The sequence below is a fragment of the Schistocerca serialis genome, chromosome 1 (assembly GCF_023864345.2).
Source record: "Schistocerca serialis cubense isolate TAMUIC-IGC-003099 chromosome 1, iqSchSeri2.2, whole genome shotgun sequence".
Taxonomy (NCBI): domain Eukaryota; kingdom Metazoa; phylum Arthropoda; class Insecta; order Orthoptera; family Acrididae; genus Schistocerca; species Schistocerca serialis.
The window spans coordinates 632,849,169-632,872,169 of NC_064638.1; the positions used below are offsets into that span (position 1 = coordinate 632,849,169).

General features: G+C 43.3%; 1 protein-coding gene across 1 annotated transcript in view; it reads left to right on the forward strand.

The window, feature by feature from the left end:
* The window catches only part of LOC126419775 (nephrin-like), a gene marked incomplete at its 3' end in the record, with an annotated part of 483,228 nt that overhangs the window by 439,890 nt on the left and 20,337 nt on the right, over positions 1-23,001 (forward strand). Inside the window, exon 8 of the mRNA XM_050086987.1 lies at positions 10,267-10,397. Within this exon, the coding sequence (XP_049942944.1) occupies positions 10,267-10,397 (131 nt within the window). The remainder of the gene's footprint in view (positions 1-10,266; positions 10,398-23,001) is intronic.

Genomic DNA, 23,001 nt, shown 5'->3' on the forward strand with positions numbered 1-23,001 from the left:
AACATTGTACGAATGGGGAAAATGTTGTAGGATAGGGGGAAAATCAATGTATTTTTAATTTGCTGCAATTCTAAAAGTAGAATAAGTGGTCTGTGGCAGTAGGAACAAACCCTCGTGCATGTTCGGTTCTAATCTTGGTACAAGTGACTTGACATACCCTACAGGGTATCTCAGTACCCACCAAGTCTGCTATCTTCGGTTCTGATGTCATAGGGCTGGGTAAAATCTGACAGTAGTGCAAGTTGTCCTTGTATCCTCTAGTCAGCCGTGTTGAGCCGCTATTTTGTATTTTGCAATTATAGAGGCTGTCCTGTTTTCACCAACTCGCCACCTTGAGTTTGCAGACCTATGTGAAACTTCAGACTGTCCTAGAGACAGTCATCTTTGATTTTATACTTATGAATAATTTGTTAGTCCGCCATCTTGGATTGATCGACATTTTAATCATAGAGCAATTGGCCTATCGTAGTAGAAGAGTGGTGGAAGAGAGGAGCGATTTGGCAGCAGCACATTGTGACATTATCGATGGCGTCATCAAAGATCTGGCGACTATGTTCATTGGCCCTGAACCTTTACAGCTATGTTAATCTTTCCAAACTGAAATTTTCACACTGCAGTGGAGTATACGCTGTTATGAAACTTCCTGGCAGATTAGAACTGTATGCCAGAATTCGAGTCTCGGTCCAGCACACACTTTTTATCTGTATTAATCTTGCCAAATTTAGCAAGTTGGCATCCTTTTCAAGGGTTACGTTAACAAACTGTAGTGACTCCAAACAAGCGTCCTTGTTTGGATCGAACCGAATAATTTCATCTCGTACAAGGCAATCTACGTAAGGCAGATTACGACTCGAGTTACCTGTAAAACGGCATTTGCCAGAAAGACCTTGAACTACAGCTGCCCATATTGCGTATGACTGATTAGAGCATTTTTGCTCCTGAAAAATGTCTAATCTCGCAGTACTATATGACATTTTTGTTCATAATACTAGGAAAGTAAAGGAAGAAATTCTGTAAATTTTACGGTCCTGGGGGGGGGGGGGGGGGGGGGGTGTAGGGAGGAGCACCAGTGATTTTTGTCCCACTTCTCATCGTATGGCTGAAAAGGTGGAATTGGCCGCGTTGGTGTACTGACTCCTCTGCTCATAGCAGGGTTTTTAAGTCGGCGTGGCTTCCAGCTCCCACCACTGTTCCAGCTAGGTCTATTTCTGTCGAAATTGTTGGTGTTGACGTTGTTGCTGTTGCAGCGCTAATAACTATTGCCAAAATTTAACAAACTCCGTTTCCATGTTTGCCTTCCCTAAATGGCTTTTGTTATTGAGCTGTGCCCTGAGTCTCGTCTTCGTCACCATACTTATTTTTGACTATTTGTTTCATGTATATCAGCAAGCATAGAATTTATTTATACACAGTTATATAATAATAGAGGAACGTCAAAAGCTAATTGCGTAAGTGAATTAAAGTTGCCACACGATCTGCTATAGCTCAGCGAAATTTGCATCTTCCTATATTTAGTGGTTTAGGATACATTTCACATGACCTGTTTTTGATGATTCATGCTTTATATACGGTCATAGGTAACGGAAAAACTGCAGGTAATGTCGTAAATGGTAAGAAATGCTGTTGTGAGGAGCGAGTATTCACGGCCCTATACCATGCTTTAAGAGAGGCGCTCAGTAAATAATGCAACACACTTTTTTTCTGAAAGCAGGTTCGTTTTATTCATGACTCCGTACACCATATTATTCCTCAATCTTTTGGCTACAAATCCCTATTCTTAAACGTAATCTCCGTTCAGTGCGACGGACTTACACCACCTTACTTGGAGGGCCCGTGTGCCAGCATGATACCACTCTACTGGTCGACGTAGGAGCCAACGTCTTGTTGCACCACATACAGCTTCCCGAGAAGTGCGTCCTTTATTGGGCCAAACAGATGGAAGTCGGAAGGTGCGAGATTCGGGCTGTAGAATGGATGAGAAAATATAGTTCAATGAAGTTTTGTGAACTCCACCCGGGTAAGCAACTTGTGTAAGTTCGTTTCTTCAATTCGACGACAGCAGCGCAGCACACTTGAGAGTAGATCGTTGCACCTTGAGGGAGAAAATCAAATAGAATAACCCCTTAAGAGTGCCAGAAGACCGTTGCCATGACTTTACCGGCGTGTGGTGCGCCTTCGAACTTTATCTTCGGAGGAGAATCGGCGTGGCGCCACTCCATGGATTGCTTTTCGTTTACAGTTCGAAGTCGTGAACAAAGGTTTCATCGCCTATGATGATGTTCGACAAAAATAGTCACTATCAGCCTCGTAAGACGTAAACAGTTCCTTACAGAACATTCTTCGTTGCTCTTTGTGGGCTTCTTATGGGCGACGAGGAACCTAGTGGGCCCACAGCTTCGGTACCCCAACAAGTCGACTAGTGCGTCAGCGCTACCATCAGAGCCGTCCAGTTGAGCACCTCGAATGAAAGTGTCTGCACGGTCCCACATTGCAGGAATCACAGCCGCGTGCGCACGGCCGGCACCGCTGAAGATTGAACACGTTTATGCGACCCTGTTGCGATGACCACACACGCCTCGTGCAACAACTCAGCATGCTTTTGTCCACTTAGATGTCTCCTCAGACATTCTGTGAGCGCCTATGATTATCAGCGATGCTCTGATTTTCTACCAGGAACTCAGTGACAACTCTCTGCTTGGAACGCACGTCCATTATAGACACCATTTTGAACTCAACGTATAGTGCCGCCACCTGTCGGATCTTCATGAAACAGTAGCGGCTAAAGCGAGAATTTTCCACGATGTCTCACAACAAATTCCTCATTTTTTCAACCGAAAAAGTCTGAGGAAAAACTTTGTTGCATTACTAAATGAACGCCCCTCCTATCTTTGCCATCTTTCACATTGAAACGAAGAAAAGATGATTTCCTATTCACTGCGGAAGCCATAATTAGGTCACTGTCATTTTACTAATAAGCTTCTTAATAGAATGGAGTCCATTGAATGTGGTCAATATGTCTTTCATTCTCCGCTTGCCTTGAGGGATGTGTTAACTCAATCAGTATATTTGCTTTACTTATCTGATGTTCTGAGTTTACTCTATGTGTTCACTTTTAATGCCTTCCAACTAATGGTACCTGTTACAAGATGTTAATGATCAAAAGAAATAATTCCTACGCCATGAACCATTGAATTAATATGTAACGATACATGCGGGATGTATCACAATTCTTCCAGAAAACACAAACTGCTTAAAGTACATGATGATACAAACAAAAAGCTTTCATCAAACATGGGCTCACAAAGGAGCTATGCCCTAAATAAATGAGAATGTACGGTTATAAGCCGACACTGACTTTGAAACAGATTGTCCGAAAACTGTCTTGAGCAGGTAGTTCGACAGCCCGTATGCAGTGCAAATATTTTAGACCCTGTAGCTACAAAGAAGCCAGAACTAATCGGTGGCGTCACAGTAGAGACAAGGGTTAGTGACCATTATGTCATCATAGTAACTTTGGTTACTAAAATTAATAAATCAATCAAGAAAACTAGAAGAGGGTTTATCCTAGAAAGAGCAGATGGGCAGTTGTTAGCATCCGACGGCCGGCCGAAGTGGCTGTGCGGTTACAGGCGCTGCAGTCTAGAACCGCAAGACCGCTACGGTCGCAGGTTCGAATCCTGCCTCGGGCATGGATGTTTGTGATGTCCTTAGGTTAGTTAGGTTTAACTAGTTCTAAGTTCTAGGGGACTAATGACCTCAGCAGTTGAGTCCCATAGTGCTCAGAGCCATTTGAACCATTTTGAATAGCATCCCACGTAAACAATGAATTGATATCCAGTGCGATGGAGGTAGAGGAATCATGAACACAGTTTAAATGGATTGTAAAACATACTATGGAAATGTGCCGAGCAAGTGGATTAAGGGTGGAAAGAAACACTATGGTTTGGCAACGAAATTTCGAAAATGCTGATAAACCACAAATGACAACAGGCAAAAGTTAAAAGAAATTCGAGCATAGCTGTAAGAATGAAGATCGATGTGCGAGGATTACAACAACTTCTACCGACATATCTCAGCAACATATCTTGTCGATAATCTTAGAAAGTTCTGGTCCTACGTGAAATCGCTAAGTGTGTCTAAGGCTTCCATACAGTCACTCGTTGGACAGTCTAGTGTGGTAGTAGAAGACAGCAAAACCTAGGCCGTAATTTTCAATTTCGCATTTAAGAAATCGTTCACGCAAGCATACCATAGGACACACCAGTAACCATCTTTGGTGTAGAGAAAACTGGAAGAGCTGAAGGAAATAAGTAGCCAGGTCCAATTGAATCTAAATTCGTTTTTACGAAGAGTACTGTAAAACACTGCCTCTTAATTAGCTTGCAGTTATCGCGAACCTCTAGCCGAGTGGAAAGTTCCCAGTGAGGGAAAACAAGTGGAGGTGACTCTTATACATAAGAAGGGTAAAAGAATGGAATCGCAGAATTACATATCAATATCTTTAAAATCGGTTTGCTGCAGAATCCTTGAACATATTATCCGATCGAATGAAATAAGTTCCCTTGAGAGAGGAAAACTTCAGTCCACAGATCAGCACGATTTTAGAAAGCATCACTCGTGCGAAACTCAGCTTGCCCTTTTCACACATGATATCCTGCAAACCATGGATGTAGGGCAGCAGACAGATTCCACATTCCTAGATTTACGTAGAGCATTAGACTTGGTGCCACACTGCTGACTATTAATGAATGTATAAGCGTATTGAATGAGTTCTCAGTTATGTGAATAACTCGAAGAACCCAACAAGGGCTCCTTGACAGCGAGTGTTAATCAGAGAGAAGGATATCGTCAGGAGTGCGCCAGGCAAGTGTGATAGGTCCGATGTTATTTTCTGTATGTATAAATGATATGGCGGACAGGGATATCAGCAGTCTGCAACTCTCTGCTGATGATGTTCTGGTGTACAGGAAGGTGCCGTCGTTGAATTACATAGGAGGATGAAGGAAGGATTTTAGTTGGTGTGATGAATTGCAACAAGCTCTAAATATAGAATAATGTAAGTTAATGCAGATGAATAGGGAGAAAAAACATGTAATGTCCGAGTAGAGAATTAATAGTGTGCTGCTTGACACGATCGCGTCTATTAAATAGCTATGTGCATCGTTGCAAAGCAGTATGAAGTAGAATGAGCATGTACAGATTATAGTAGGTAAGGTGCATAGTCGACTTTAACGGAGACCACATATAGGTTGTTCATTGTTGCGATCAACATCAGCCCGCAGCTCGTGGTCGTGCGGTAGCGTTCTCGCTTCCCACGCCCGGGTTCCTGGGTTCGATTCCCGTTTAAGTAGTTCTAAGTTCTAGGGGACTGATGACCATCGATGATAAGTCCCATAGTGCTCAGAGCCATTTGAACCATTTTTTTGATCCACATCAAGTCGGATTATAGGAAGACATAGAAGCAGTTCAGAGACGGACTCCTAGATCTTTTACAGTTAGCTTCGGACAACTCGCTAGTATTACAGAGAAGCTTTGGGAACTCAAATGGGAATCACTGGAGGGGGGGCCGCATTCTTTTCGAGGAGTGCTATAGAGGAAATGCAAAGAATCGGCATCTGAGGATGACTCTACTGCCGCCACCATACATTCCGCGTAATGGCCACAAATATAAAATTAGAGAGATTAGGGTTCGTTCGGAGGCATATAGCAGTCGTTTCTCCCACGCTCTCGTTGTGAGTGGATCAGGAAGCGAGCTGACCATTAATGGTAAGGTACGGTCCGCCAGGCACCGTGCGCTAGCTTTCGGAGTTCATATGTAGACGTAGATGCTGAAATATTGTCCTAGTTCAGAGCCGGCCAACATTTCGGCTCGTGGGCCATGCCCTCGCACGAGTGTATAACGCTCAGCTTCGCCTCAAATTTCACCCACTACAACAGAACACTGCTTGATTGGTGATGATGTTTGTCACGAATGATGATGACTATGATTCAATGATGAGGGCAAGTCCCTGGGCAGAAGCACACTGCCTGACTAATTGGAGGGGGGAGAGGGCGAAACTGCGAACGCGTCGCATTCATATTTTACATTTCCTAACAACAGATGTCAGAAACAAAATAAATTTTCAGTATTTTTTCATTATTTTTGGCGCACTGATAATATAATACAATTTTTTCTACAAACTGTCGACATAAAGACAGATGCAGGTTTATTTTGCCACGTAATTGTAACTCATTTAGTTTCATAATCGAGAAAAGGTTTTTCGCATAAATATGGCGATCGAAATATTGTAACAGTTTTGCAGCTCGTTATAGAAAGAAGGAAACTGTACTTTGGGAAAGCAATATAGATGTCCAGGACAGTTTTAAAGTTAAAATATTTGTTATTAAAACAGGAATTACCTTGAAGATCAGTTTCAGCTGCACATACTTTCTACTGAAATGGCAAACAGACTCGGAAACAGTTCCAAAACAGACGTAAGACCGGCAGTGTCCACCAAACCTCCGATTTTCATTAACGACAGTGAGTTAGGGAACTGGACAGTGTTTGTCAGAATGTGTCTCTTGTATAAGGCAGATCAGACAAGAAAGAAGTTGTTCCTCACCTTGTAAGGTCTTACTACAGGCAGTCTGCAGTCACGTCCACTCAAAATACTAGGCCTGCAATCAATTTCGTGTGTTCTAATTTTAGCTCCTGCCTTCAGTTTTCCTTTATAAAATCAACAATAATGACTTTTAAATCGAAAAATCTTTCCATACAAGCCCCTTGATGTAAACATCGTACTTTGCAGTAATATACAATGTTTCCGTACTGCGTTTTATTCAGTCGAAAACTGTTGCAACTAAAAATGGAGAAATTAGGTGACTTCAGAGATTTTTCTGTTGATACCAACACATCTTCACGTGCTGCATGCCTGAAAATTCAGCACAGAGTGTTTCTTGATGTGCTGAACAATGAATCCCATACGTATCGTCGTAATTTTTGGCTTTTTCGTGACCAAATGTTTTAATTTTCTGTGCGTGATTTTGTAATACCGTTTCACAGGATATCTGTAGTACCAGTCGCTTATGCGACTGTATAATAGACGTCGAGAGTTTTCATCAGGCTCTACTGTCATTCCCATTCATTGTCAAAGGCTTGCGATGATAGATAGTTAGACTATCTCTTTTTGTGCCAAGAGCCACTGGATCTGTGAACGCCCTTCATAATACGACCAAATAGCGATTGGTAAATAGCGCTGACACATCAAAATGCAACATCGAAATGTTCAATGAAATGTTGCGCTGTTCCTGGAACTACCGAGAAGGATCGAGCAAATCCGAGAGAGGCCGTAGGTTGGCCCTAATGTGGCCCTCACACCGTGGGCGCGTGGGGTTCAGTAGGCCATCGCCGGCCCTCTCATAGAACTAATGTATCTGAACTTTTCGATCAAGTTTGCACATAATTCCACTTAAATATCTCCTATGGACTGCCTTAACAATACACATGATGCAGATTACTTGTTACTGTGCATTCTCACCTGTTAAAGGAGGTGTTCTACGTGGTGTCCTCGAGATTTGCATGCTACACTCTACACGGTCTGCAGTGAGTTACAAATTATTTCAAGCACCTCTAGATTGTCTGGAAAATCTTGGCAAGTCTTTACAAATCACTGCTCCAGCACTTTACCCTTATCCACGAGAGTGCTGTACGCTTCACTTCATAGTGAACAGGGGAACATGTCCGTTTTCCTGATGTATTTATCGCTGTCCCTAGCCATACACTATGGGCCAAATTGGAGCCCAGTTTTTGTAAGGGACTTAGTCGAAAAATTTATATTTTTGGGACTTTACACACTAAACTACTGCTTACTTGTTAGCCTGAGGACGTTTAACTTAATGTACCACTGGTTTTTATGAGATCTTGGCCCACACCTGTGTTATTCTATATATGATAATAAACTTATACAAAGAAGTACCAAAAGAGCTTATAGTGTATAAAGATCCTTGCAGAAAATGAACAGCTTAAAATTATTGAATTACAGTTGCAGTGATTTGGAATGGCCATGGCACTTCGTCCAAGAGCTAAATTTGAACTCTAATTGTTTATTAATCAAACATAAGTTTTGCCGCGAATAAATAACTAGGTTCGGCGGCCGATAGTTGCTGTCGGTAGGCGGCAATGGCATGACTACCATGCTATTACACTTTCTATTTATAGTTCTTTGCTAAGTTGCTTTGCACTTTGCCACCGACATCACTTAATTTTTCTGTCCATAACTAAGTTTCATTTCTGGTGTTTCTGTGTAACTGTGCACACATGTACGCCATTCGAAATACGTCTTCACTCTCGCATGTCCCCTCACCGTGACTAAAAACGAGACTTGCATTCACCGAATCCAAAATATAGCTCCCACTATCAATCCTAATCCATAACGTCTTAGCGAGCTCGCTTCTCATTCGTTGCTACTTCCACTGGTCCCCTCCTAGCCGACACAGTAATCAGCGACGGCAGTCACTAAAAATTACGGGTATTTCACAGCTGTGGAACCAACAGAGCGATTTAATTTTTATATATATATATATATATATATATATATATATATATATATATATATATATATATATGAGCCCTAATGCACTGAGTATTTTGATATAAAGCATAACATAGCCAATTCTCATTCAAGACGTCTTAAATTCATTATTTCTCATTCTGTTCAAATAATGTTCCAATAACTTCTACAAAAATTATTCTACAAATACAAAGCATTATGTTCCATTTGTTCTTCACTGTATTCTGTCTGGTACTAGCAAGGCATTATTAAATTGCAGTATTTGCTACTTATATGTTAAAAATAACAAATAACAAGTACATATATGAAAATAAAAAGCTAGACAATAAAAGTTAAAAAGGATGTAATGACTGCTTTTTCTGTTATGTTATTGTTTATTTGTTAATCTTAATCAGGGATAGCAGTTTATTGTCCTCATTCAGTGATTCCTGCACCAAGAACAGCCATTGTTCAATAGTATGGGTGTATCTACGTTTTGTAATTTTACAGCTAATTTTAAGTTCCTTTTCTGTATCCATCGAACTTATATCCTGCATTATATTACAGCTGAAGGTCTGAAAATGGTCATGTGATAATCTAAACCAGTCACCTTTAAATAAACATGTCTTTGCGATCTGAATTGTTTTATAATTTATTTGAAATATTACAGTGTGATCGCTGACTTTCTCCAACTATGTTTCTAAAAATAAGGGATAGTTATTATAGTACTAATAGTGTTTGTAAATGCTTCAGTGATTATGATTTTACGATGTACCTCACAACTCAATTGAGATTAACAGTCGCAACTATTAAAATGATTAAGACAGAGAATGACTCTATTGTTTGAATTACTCTCGCTCAAATGTCTGTAAGATACTGCTTCTAGTTTCTTCATATATCCACTAAAAACCAAGTTACTATTGGTTTCATGCGAACAGCATGTGTCACTGTTCAGACAGCAAGTGTGCCGTTAAATTAACTTTACAGAAGTTTTCTGGTCTCTAGGGAAACAGTCACCCTAACAAGGAACTTAATTGAGTGCAATGCCTTTTCCGTTTGGTAGCCCTCATTTATCCACTGTCGCCGTGCTCCCAGTCTCTTTGAAAGCACGTAACGTCTTAAAGGCCACCCCTAAGCTAGTTTGGTGCTTCTCTGCTAACATTCCCGCGTGGCGTATTTCCAATACGATAGCATTAATCGGGTCAGTGTTTCATACTGAAGTCATTAGTGATTTTTAACCACGTATTCACAATGATATTGCAGTTGTTTCATTTGAGGACCGACGGCTCCTTCAACTTCTTTGTTACTCTTACCATATACATTCACTCATGTCAGTTTTCGCTAATAATTATGATGCACCCCACATAATGGAACTGCTTTCTAATAACTTTATTCTGCATTAAATACCAATGCAACACCTTTTTGATTCGTGTAGTTTAAATTTTCTGCAGGAAGTACATATCACCATTTGTTTACACATATAACGTGAATTAATAATGGAATACATGTGTTATGCAGTCGCGGCCGCACGGTGTAGCCGCGCGTTCTAGTGCACCTTGTTAGGGTCCGCGCGTCTTCCCTTGTCGGAGGTTCGAGTCCTCCCTCTGTGATGGGTGTGTGTGTGTTGTCCTTAGCGTAAGTTAGTTTAAGTTAGCTTAAGTAGTGTGTAAGCTTAGGCACCGATGACCTCAGCAGTTTGGTCCCATAAGATATTACCACAAATTTCCAATTTTTCCAGTCGCGCCCATAGTGACGCTGCGGCTGGGACCTACGCTACGAGCTGACAACATCAAGGAGGGCGACGATGTTTACTTCGAGTGCCACGTCAAGGCCAACCCTCCGTGGAAGAAGCTCACGTGGCTGCACAACGTAAGTTTACGCAATAGCACAACGCAGAATATGACAACGGCACTTCAGTTCACCGTAGTACCTACATAATGCGTCACCATTGTACCCACAACAGATAGCGCAAATATTTAAGTAGTTCTCTCATCACATGTCTAGTCCAGAAACCGACAGCACTATAAATTGTCCATCCCCAGGGGGCTCAGAACTTGTTTGTGAGTACGTGCGTGAAGGGCATGCGTCCGAAGCCTTCGCGATACTTCGTCCTTTCTAGTGCTGCGATCTTATTTTGTGACTACACCAATTCTCTGACCTAGTCACTTGGACAGATTCCCTTCTGACATTCCAGTTGCCAGCCGTTGTGGTCGAGCGGTTCTAGGCGCTTCAGTCTGGAACCGCACGAACGAAACGGTCGCAGGTTCGAATCCTGCCTCGGGCATGGATGTGTGTGATGTATTTAGGTTCGTCAGGTTTACGTAGTTCTAAGTTCTAGGGGACTGATGACCTCAGATGTTAAGTCCCATAGTGCTCAGAGCCATTTGAATCATTTGAACATCCGAGTTTCCTCACAGGACAATGACCATGGCTTTCCCAACATTGTTCCATTATTTTCACCTACTACTTTGATTAACAGATGTTCGGTCCCCTCAAGTGTGTTGTACCTTAAGCTTCCAAGACTTTTTTTTGTAGAAGGGCGGACTGTGTAGGGAATTTCGCCTGCTACCTACTATGGAATCTGTCCATGTAGCGAGTCATCAGGTATTCAAAGTGTAAGTAAGCAGGGACCACGCCATTGATGCCCGAGACGTTAAATCCCCGCGTATGCACAGTAGGTTTTAGGGGCACTGAGACTGCAGGAAGTGACCATGAATGTAGGAGGCCGTTTCTCTGGCTGGATGGCGCCTGTGGGGCGAGCACGTATTCGAAATTGGCGGCGTCATGAAGGATATATGGTACTGTTAAAAGGCTAAAGCTGTAAGCAAGTGGCAATAGAGCTCTGTCGTTCACTTCAGACAGACCAGAATACTTAACAGCAGATCTTTACGACCCTAATAACTTTCACTCCTTGGCTACACCGTGGAATGAAAACAAACAATGCGGCTTTCAATAAACTTAGCTTCGGTTCATGATTTGTAACTAGATAAAATGCGTTCATTTATCTTTAGAAATCCAGTGTTTTTTTGTGGAGAAAATTGAAAACATGTTTGAAGAAATCTCGTCCTTAGTAAACTACGAAATGACTACATCTTAACTGTAACGAAGAAGCCTGCCCGCTCCCGAGTGTTATACTCCTGTAAAAAGCGTGTTGTTTTACCTTTTACCATGATCTCATAAGAGACTAGGTATGAAACAGTGTTTAATTTTTTAACAGAATGCACCTAATGGACAACCAATCTCCTGTGGCAGTAGTAGGGTACCAGGGGTCCTGGTGCAATTTGATATCAAGCTGATATCAAAATAATATGCAAATTAATTATATTGGTCAATTAATTATAACCTAAACACGCCACCCCACCTTGGATGACGTCATGTACTTTTATCAGACTGTACATAGGTCCCTGAAACCCTCCCTCCTCCTCACCATCCCCCCACTCTTCTCCCCACCTTCCCTATCGGTGAGAATTTCAAATTTTGGCGGGAACTTCTTTGTCCCAGGTCTGTGCAGAAGTCCCAGCCCAGCTCCCCCCCGAGAATTGGCGAGAAATTAAAAACAGCGGTGGCCTATACGGGACTCAAACCCTGGTCCTTCGGATGGGAAGCCCAATTGCGTCCCACAAGACATGGAAACTGCCCTGATTCCGGAAAGGAAGGTGAAGTTAGTGTACTTTATTAATTTTGGTTGGGAAACTGAAGTAAATATCGGTCCTAGCTATGTTATTAATCATATAGGCCAGTCCTAATTACACAATTATATGCCCCCTTGGAGACACACTCAAACTCTAGTTCTTGGTGGGAAATATATTCACCTGACGAGATGCTGGTGTCAGACAGATAGGACTTCAATAAGTGTACTATCTGTAAGCTTACAGGTGAGGACAGTGCCTATAGCAGTTTGACATCAGCGTTTGCTACTGATGCCTGCTAGACAAACATCCTGCAGTCCAGCTAATTGCTACCACAGCTGATGGAAAAAATGATCAGTGTTCTAATTAAACTTCAAAATTATCGTGAAAATACCAGCACTCCCAACAAAAGGGTCGTAATGCAATGAAGAAAATCATCGTACCAAAAGACTGCAGAGGCAGCGGTAGTTGAACGTACATTCTTCTCGATTGGCGTTCATGAACTAATCAACTTGGAGGCAGTCTTACACCCCTTCTATCCCACATCCCTCCCTTCCTCCCTCTCATCACTGTAGACAGGGATAGAGGCCGGTTCTATCTTCCCAGTGATGGTCCAAAGACAGATCCTTCTGGTGACATTGACATACTGTCTCCAGTCTGCAGAATTCAGACACAAATAGACAAAAGGTAAGAAGAGAACTCTGCTAGGAATCAGTTAAACATATCTCTCGGAAAGACTGGACCCCTCTAGAATGACAAGGAAATTCTGGAAAATGCTCCAGTTCGCTTTTTTAATTGACTAGGTGCTGCCACCGCGCCCTGCTTTGTGGTCTACAGCCCTTCCACCGCCGCGTGAGCTTGCTGCGGTTGCTGACCGCGTTCAGCCCATTGTCCTTCATCACCACAAAAGCACGTATAGTTAACTAAAGCTTAGGAGAAAAATGGAAGGCCGCCACAAGTGCTACTTGTTCGTCTAAAATATAGCGACACAGCCCTGCCCACACGTGACGCCACATGGTCAGGGCGCAGCTGGCTGCATCATCTATCTCACACAACGTATAAACATGCCTACAATGCCTCCAATAGGCATGGTATTCTGTGATGGAGAACGCTTTTATTTAACGTCAATGCATCTCTTACAATCAAGCATCTATTTAAAACGAAAACACAATCGCGACGATAGCAGATGTTCTCTTTCCACAAAAAGGAAATATCGATAATATATCTTGCATCGAGATGTTATTTCTGTAGCTGGATGAAATTAAATATGCTTACATCTCCTACAGAATCGTTTTGCGACGAGCTTTTCGCTCTTTGCGGGTCTGTTGCATTGTCGTATAAGCTGTAGAAATCGAGACTTCACGCTTCGTAATAGGCATGCATAGTTGTATGTGTGTAGAGATATCAGTGGCAGACGGTTGCGGTTATAATGCATAAAATTTTAATTCTTCATTTATCAATTAGGTTGCATGGGATGCACACTATGTAGGTACAGGGAAGAAAACTCTCACGTCCAGATTGCTAAGTGCTGCTGACACACTATCAACTAACGAATAGGCAGTCATCTATCCAGACGATCACACAGGAAATCCAAATTGCACCAGGATCCACTGGAAGTACTATGACAGTTAGGCGGGCGTAAGAAAACTTGGGTTTCATAGTCGAGCGGCTGCTCATAAGCCACACATCATGCCGGTAAATTTCAAAAGACGCCTCGCTTGGTATAAGGGGCGTAGACGTTGGACGATTGAACAGTGGAAAAACGTTGTGTGGAGTGATGAATCACGGTACACATCCGATGGCAGGATGTGGGTATGGCGAGTGACCGGTGAACGTCATCTGCCAGTGTGTGTAGTGCCAACAGTAAAATTCGGAGGCAGTGGTGTTATGATGAGGTCGTGTTTTCATGGAGGGGACTTCCACCCCTTGTTGTTTTGCGTGGCACTATCACAGTACAGTCCTACATTAATGTTTTAAGCACCTTTTAGCTTCCCACTGTTGAAAAGCAATACGGGGATGGCGATTGCATCTTTGAAATCGATCGAACACCTGTTCATAATGCACGGCCTGTGGCGGAGTGGGTGCACGACCGTAACATCTCCTTAATGGACTTGCCTGCACAGAGTCCTGACATGAACCCCATAGAACACCTTTGGGATGTTTTGGAACACCGACTTCGTGCCAGGCCTGAACGACCGACATTCATACCTCTCCTCAGTGCAACACTTCGTGAAGAACAGGCTGCCATTCCCCAAGAAACCGTGCAGCACATGATTGAACGTGTGCCTGCGAGAGTGGAAGCTGTCATCAATGCTAAGTATGGACCAACACCATACTGAATTCCAGCATTACAGATGGAGGGCGCCATGAACTTTTAAGTCATTTTCAGCCTGGTGCCCTGATTCTTTTGATCACATAGTGTGGGATTTTTAGGTGCTGAACCATGTAACCGAAGGAGTATGTGCTTACTCTCTACGATCATTTCTTTCATGCTGGTACCTTCCTGTTTCTTTTCTAGACAGGAGTAATGCTTCATGTTTTATAGCGAGGTTGATTTGTGTGAAATATTTCAAATTCCATCCGTCTGGATCTCCGTCATGTATAAGCTATATATTTCTTCTGAACCGTCTGTTATATCACTGCAACACTCTCATGTCTATTATACATCGACTAGAGGCTCTACCCTCCTCGACATGCACGCATCTCGTGAGCTCTTGTACTTTCGGATGACTGCTGTGGCTAAGATTGGTGCTGCAGGGAGGATTGGTAAAGGACAATGTAGGAGGGATCTGTCAGTCTCCGACTTTATTCTACAAATGAGAGAATACCCTGCGCCGCCCATCCACACAGGGAAAGATGGCCAGTCGTAATCATCATTCCTGCACTAAGATCGATGCACTGTAATTATATAGATAACTTAATTGCGTCGGTATAGGACCATGAATTCGCAGTCTAGTATGTAGTCGTTGCAAAATAGCGAGGTTGGTGATTTAGCGTTGATATACGTATTGGGAAGCATTGTTCTGTATCACTGGCTGGCGTTGAAACTAATGGAACAACTGGTACGTATATGGTCAAATTGATGTGTTGCACAGTCATCTAGCTGCACTTGCAATTTAGTATATGGTACTTGCTAGTTAGAGGAGGAGTGATTTAGCGATAATGCAGAAACTGGGAAGCACGCTGTTGTGTCATTGGCTGGCGTTGAAATTACGGAACAATTGGTAAACGTACTAAAGTTGATGGCGCTATATACTGCAGTGCGTATTACAGTACACCGTCCCATATAAAAAATGACTTTCACAACCCGTCCATCCGTTAGTACACAGTTTATTACCGCAAAATGACTGACTCACACAGCTTGGTTGAGATCGAAGGAGGAGGAGATTACTGTTTAACGTCCCGTCGAAACCGGGATCATTAGAGACGGAGCACAAGCTCGAATTAGGGAAGGATTGGGAAGGAAATCGGCTCTACCATATCAAAGGAATCATACCGGCATTTGCCTGAAACGATTTAGGAAAATCACGGAAATCCTAAATCAGGATGGCCGGAAACGTGTTCGAACCCTCGTTCTCCCGAATGAGAGTCCAGTATGCTAACCACTGCGCCACCCTGCTCAGTTGGTTGAGATGGAGGGAGCCTTGGCGGAACATTAGATATCTGCTACTTGTCACTATGGAGCATGGGATGAAACGTAGATTTCATCATCTTCAGACAGTTAATTGGAAGAGTTCCTCAATGCTACAGACTCGCCCTATTTACATATGCTGCGATGCCCTGCACATCCTTTAATATTTTTGTTTCACCAATAACGTAATACTATCTCTTATTATCTCTACTATCTCGCGCGGGTTGTGAACGGCATCTTCCGGCGGTGGTCGACAACGGAACCGTAATCTTGTACACGACTGAAAAATGAGCAATCAATGCTTGTCGAGCCAGCCGCTGTGGCCGAGCGGCTCAAGGCGCTTCAGTCCGGAACCACGCGGCTGCTACGGTCGCAGGTTCGAGTCCTACCTCGGGCATAGATGTGTGTGATGTCCCTACGTTAGTTAGGTTTAAGTAGTTGTAAGTCTATGGGACTGATGACCTCAGATGTTACGTCCCATAGTGCTTAGAGCCATTTGAATGCTTGTCGAACCGAAACACCGATACATTGGCTACACCGTCGCTGTGGAAGATGAGCTTACCTGTATAGGGCTTCCCCTTCTATAACTGCAAACGCTCTAAAACGCCACAAAATCTTACATGTTCCATATGTTGCGATGTCTTCCACATTTTTGTCAATTAGGAATATCGATTCTGTTTTTTATTCATACCGACCAGTGTGTTGTGGTTGCTGCGTTGTTTACACAATGCGATACTCAGCTTTCTGTGAGAGCCAAAGGATTGAAACGTGTTAATACCGTTTTAACACGTGACACAGACCTGGAAGCCATAGTGGAGAGTCAAAGTGAGTGGCAGTGTACAAAACTCTAGGCGTATCCTGACTGATATGTTACAGCCGAAAAAACATTATACTAAATTGCTGAAAAAGGACCAATACAGAAACTCACTTTCGTGATTCAGGTCTGCTGGATATGGTCGTCCTCCAATACAGTCGACAAACTTTATGCAGATCTGTGCGACCGACTTCTAGCACTGGCAATGTGCTCCACGGGGTGATACGTGTATATGTAATAATTGATTTTTCGATACATCAGATGAGAGGGACAAGGCGAAATCTTAAAGGAGGTTCTATTATAAAGAGTGGTATAACTGGTCAAAGTTTAGATGCAGATAGTTCTCTCAAAACTACGGCGATTTTGCTCGTAAAAGCAATGGAAATCGGATGTATCCTTTCTCGTAAAATCACGACAGTTCTTGTTATTATCGTCACGATTTCATGTTTAAAACATACATGCTACCGCAAGTCCATTGTTATTTTATATTTTATAATCTCCAATTATAAATTAGACACCACTTGAATTATGGCTCGTTGTGGAACATAGAAGTGATAGTGTTTTATTCCGCCTGACATGTGAGTAGATTGCGTGAAATGGCTGTGACGATAAAAAAGCTTACAAAACTGGAACACAGTGGTCTAGTGTGTGATAGAAAGTTTACAGGCATGTCGGTAGAGGGGAGTTATGGAACAAAAATGTCAAATGTAAGCATGCAATCGGTAATCGGTTTCGATGTCATGGGAGAAAGTTAGAGACGTGGAAAAACCTTATAGGAGGGTCCATTACAAGGGAGAATCTCACGATTTCTTTCGTAAACGCAGTTGTGGTAAAGCTTCACACTGGTATCGGGACTTGCCAACGTGTATAAAACAGCAACGTCTACTTGAATTATAGCGTGTTGTTGTCGCACTTAAAATGATTGTGATTTTTTCTGACGTGTGAGCCAGGGATTGAAAGATTCTTTTCTCGAATGTTGTTTCACGTATCTGAACACACAAGTGCATTACAGTTTATTTACAGACACTGTTTTGAACTCAAGATACAATCTCAGGTCGTGTAATTTGTTCAAGAAGCTGAAAGAAATTGGTTAATGTAGATGTATTTTTCTTCGGAGTGTAAATTATCGCTTTATCTTTACTCCGATGGCAGTTTGGAAATAACGAGGACATTCTCCGTGATTGGTAATTTTCACAGCAATAGATCGGAAGCTTTTTTTCTCAATTTTACGACGTGTGTAGGGGATGTATAGTCTGACTTCTCGAAGTAATAAGCGGTGATGCACTTCGTTGGATGTTGCAAAATAATGAAACTCGAAATATACCCTGCAGTCGAACGTAAAATCTATGCGGACCTTGCTCATAGAAGTAAAAGAAATTCGACTGCTCCTATTTTCGTGGAAAGAGGACATCTATTATCGTGGCGACTGTGTTTTCCTTTTTAACATATGCTAGAGTGTAAGAGGTGCATTGACATTAAATGAAAGCATTCCCCATCACAGAACGACAGTCCTATTGTGGGGATTGCAGGCATACCCAGGTTGTGTGTGAAGTCACCGACGAAGCCGCTGCACCCTAACCAGGGGGGGGCAGCGTCCTGGGGTGTGGCTATGTCGCTATATTTTAGACGAAAAATTTCCGCTTCAAGTGGGCTTAAATATGTCTCTTATGGTTTAGTTGACTATACGTGCTTTTGTGTTGGTGAAGGACCGTCGCCTCAAGGTGGTCAGTCATTGCGGCAAACTCATGCCACGCCGTAAGGGTGCAGTCCGCAAAGCAAGTGCGCGGAGGTAGCTGCTGACATTTTGATAAAGAGAACTGGAGCGTTCTCCAGAATTTCATTATTGTTACAGACAGGTCCAGGCTTTTGGAGAAATACGTTTAATATATTGCAAGCGGCGTTCTCCTTGTACCTTCTGTACATCTGTGACTGATCTCCCCGGACTGGAGACAGTATGTCAATACCACCAGAGTGACCTCTTTGTGGACCACCAGCGGCTAGAGAGAACAGGCCCTATGTACAGTGAGGAGAGGGAGGTGGGGACGAGCGGAGAAAGGATGGTTAAGTCTGTCTTGAAGTTGGCTAGTTCATGAGTGCCCATTGAGGAGAATGCACATTCAACCACCACCCTCTCTGTAGGCTCTGGGGATGACGATTTTGTTCAGAACATTATGACCTCAGCTGTATGCTTACAGGTAAAGCACCTATTAAACTCCTCTCTGTCTAACACCAGCATCTCTTTAGTTGAACACATTTCCCACCAGAGCAAAAAAATAAAGATCATACGTGATACCAGGGCCTTTTCCTGCCAGTTCATAGGTGAAGGGTTGAGTTTCAGTCCACCTGCAATGGAGGCATACAGTTGTGTAATTAGGATTGATCTGTATGATTAATTACGTAATTAGGATCGATCATTGCATCGGTTTCCCAAAATAAATAAAATAGGGCGCCCTAACCTAATCTTCCTTTCCTCCATCTAGGAAGTTTCCAAGCGTTGGGTACGCACTTGGCCTTTCTGTTCAAAGGACCAGGTTTCAAGTCCTGGCAAGAGCTTCGCCATTTTTAATTTCCCATCAGTTCCAAGCGCGTCTGGTGGTATAATCCTGTTGGATAGGTGCACTTGGGCCTTCCGTAGAGGAGGACCTGAGTTCAAGTCGCAGAAAGGGTACTGCCATTTTTAATTTCTCGCCAATATCCGCTTGGGGCGTGGGGCCGGACGTCAGCACAGCCCTGGTACAAAGAAATTCCCGCCAAAGTTCGAAATTCCAGCTCAAATTTGAAATTCCCCCTAGTAGAGTAAGTGGTGTAAAGGGAGGGCAAGTGCTGGGGAAGGGGAGGTTGCAGGTACACAGGTGCCGGCTGAGAAAAGCACATGACATAATCGGTGGGTGGAGTGGGCGTTGTTGGCAGCGATAATTAATTAATCAATTTAATTAATTTGTATATCAACTTGATATCGAAATTGCACCAGCACCACCAGTATCCTACTACATTTGTCAGTTGCAGAAACGACCACCCTTCATGATCCCCAAAATGTACTTCCCCCATTAATGACAGCTAAATCAAGGTACTGAGGGTTGCCAATTGCCTGTCACGTTTTGAAGCTAGAAAAAAGCACGATCGTATACATATTGCCTCCGTGATGCGACCGTTGCCGCGACTGTGGGCAGTTCGCCGGTAATACCTTGCGTATTTACTCCCATGAAGGGTACCTCCGGCTGTTGTGCAAGAAAATTTGACTGTTGGGAGGAAATAGATCTTTCCTTCTTTTGTTTCCCGCAGCGTCATCTTTGGAGATGTAAACACCCAGTAGCTGACCAAAGAGGTGGCATTCCCCTCCTATGTGTACCCTTTCGGATACCCTCTCTCCAGAAATCTACAGAGGAGTGACTCGACACTGGCCAGTGGCCGAAAGACCAATTAACTATGACTGGTCCCAGATGTAACTACTCCTATTTCGTTCCTACGTCAATAGCGGATAAGCGTTCTCATGAGTCCCGATCGCCTAATGTAGTGAAACAGAAACAGAAGAAATTTCGATAGAAGGCTACTCTAGTACCCTGCAGGCGTTCGATCACTCGACACCGTCGGTTCTGAACCTGTTTACCTTGATGTTGTTCGACACCGGAAAGTGACAAGCAGTAATTCAATAACACGACAAATTCCCTTGTCTCCTCCACGTCTAACCCCGACGCCCTTAATGTGACAAGAAAATGGAACATGTCAGAACTACAACAATATTTTCCTGTTCTGCGACCTCTGCTGCTCACCAAGGCACACATTTCATTCATGCCCATTCTCCAGTTCTTAGACATTCTGTTGGAACCATACTGTCCCTGAAAGAGTATCTCGAGGGATGCGTACCTTGTTTCGTACAGATATCGCCAGTGATTGGCTTCTCCTCCATAGCACAATGGAAGCAGTGGCAATGCGAGTGCATACGACTGTAGCTGAGCAGGGCAATTACTTGCGTTGAGATGACCACCTGAATCCGACAACTTCCCATGCCGTTCTCTACAAGTTGGAGACCTTAATTCACTGCATCTCCTGCAGGAAATACCGCGTCGTCTTGTAGGGGCCTTCTGATTGACCATTCCTTTCCAATCTTGACCTACCTGCTCCACTGAAGTGTCACCCATAGCACCCTTTCCGTTACAGACCTTACAGTGTCTTCCTCCAAAATCGTGGCCCCGCTACATGGACGTTACATGACGACTTTTGTGACAATGACAGCTTTCCAGTGATCCTGTCACTTCCTTAGGACTGCCGAACAGACTGGTTATCATCATGGGCTCTTCGAAGAACCAACTTGCAGCTGTATACCTCTACCATCATCTTCGTACGCTCTGTATCGGATCGCATCGAGGAGATTGTAGGAAATGTTTCCGACGCGATCACCCGTGCTCCCTTACTACCACCGGTGACATGCCGTACAAAAAAGTTGCAATAGCTGCTCGGGAGCGCTGAAGGCTCCTGTAACATCTCAACCAACTTCCTGCAGAGACTACACTCATCAATTTTAAGTGTATCATGAAAAGGCTCGCAATCTAATCGAACACAGTAAGAAGAAATGCTGAGAATGCGACTGTTTCCTCCTTCATAGTAGTACTTCTGGCGATGTATCGGTTTTTCTCAAAACCTCACGACCCATTTCGAGAGTACGCTGGCGTTCCCCTCTTACGTGGCTACCTTTGGAATGCATAAAAGGTGAGCACGCTATAATCTTTGCTCCCCGTTACGCAGACCTGTGTAATGACTGCTTCAGTATGTGGGAATTGGTTCAGGCTTTTGACTCGTCAGACGTTGTATCCCCAACATCAGTTTGATTCATAATAAGATGATGCAGCATCTGAATCTTATTCAAAGATTTCATCTACTCAGGTACTTCGACCGTATTTGGCTAGAAGATGTTTACCCTCTGCCTTATCGAGACAACATCATCACCTCAATCCTTCAACCACGCCATAACGCAACGTCCAGCGACTTCTCAGCTTCAGCAACGTGCTCTGCAAACTAACTGAAAGTATGGTAGCTGACGGCTGTGATGTCTTCTGAAACCACGGAGGTTTATGTCCCCATAACGGTATCGTTTCAGACGGGCTAGGGGTTGGGGAATGGGTGGGGGGGGGGGTGGGGGGGGTGGACGACGACGACAACGACGACGACGATGATCCACAACCAAGCATCTGATTAGGTTGGAAATGGCAATCTGATAGGATTTTACTCTGTGTCAGTTTTACATATGAGGCATGCCCCACTGCTTGACACCGCCATATTTGACTATCGTTTTCAAGTCTCAATACCGAATTTTGTTTGTCAGCTTTCATCCCATCTGTTGTTTCGGGATGGAGTTGGTGCACTCTTCAGGTCCCCATGGGTCAACAGAATCGTATCTCACACGGATCTACACACTTCCTCTCGTCATAAATGAACTAGTATCCTCCATCGGACTAATGGTCACACCCGTTTTGTGTATTGAGTATTATTGAATTTGGTGTAGTTTGCAATCTGCAGCTTTGTCTCAACGCCAGCTCCAGGGAGCAATCCGAAGGCCGCCGCTTGGACCCTTTCTCATGGCTTCCAATTGCTTCCCAAGAAAACGAGAGTCATGCATTTTTGTCGCCGTACCACAGTCCATCCCGACAGAGATCTCTACTTGGTACCAAGCACACGGACCTTGATGAAGTGTCCCGATATTTGGGACAGCCTCTGATAAAAAGCTGACATGGTTTCGCTATTTTCGTCATCAAATGACTAGCTGCATATGAAAGCTCAGCTACCTTTACTTTCCAGCCAACACCACTTGAGGTGCGGATCATATGACGCTACTCGGTATTTCCTTGATCCTCATTCACCCGACTGTTGTATCAGAGTCACGTTTATGGGTCATCGGCACATCTGCTTTGAACCTACTTGACCTGGTGTATCACTGTGGAGTAAGACTGACAACTGTCATTACCCAGTCTAGATGTATAGACAGTACCTATGCTGACATGGGGATGCAACCTCATCCGTTCCAACGATAACAGCCCATGCTGACTTATCCGATCACCATACGACAGTTTCCACATCATCCCACTTAACAAATTAGTTTTTTATAAAACAGGCATCGAGACTTGATACCCACTCTCGGTTGATATTACGAGTTGTCAGAACTTCTGCTTAACCAATTTAGAATGTGTTCCCCCGCAACCTTCCTCCCTCTCCTTAGTTATTGCCCATACCATAAATTAGAACCAATCTGTTGCAAGAACCTAAGGTTTCCAGGACCTAAAGTATCAGTGACGCTCATGACTTTTCGACATCATGTATCTCAGCTCTTCAGGACTATCAGAATACTACCGTCATTTATACTGACAGCTCTAAACCATGGATAAGACGGGATATACTTTTACGTCT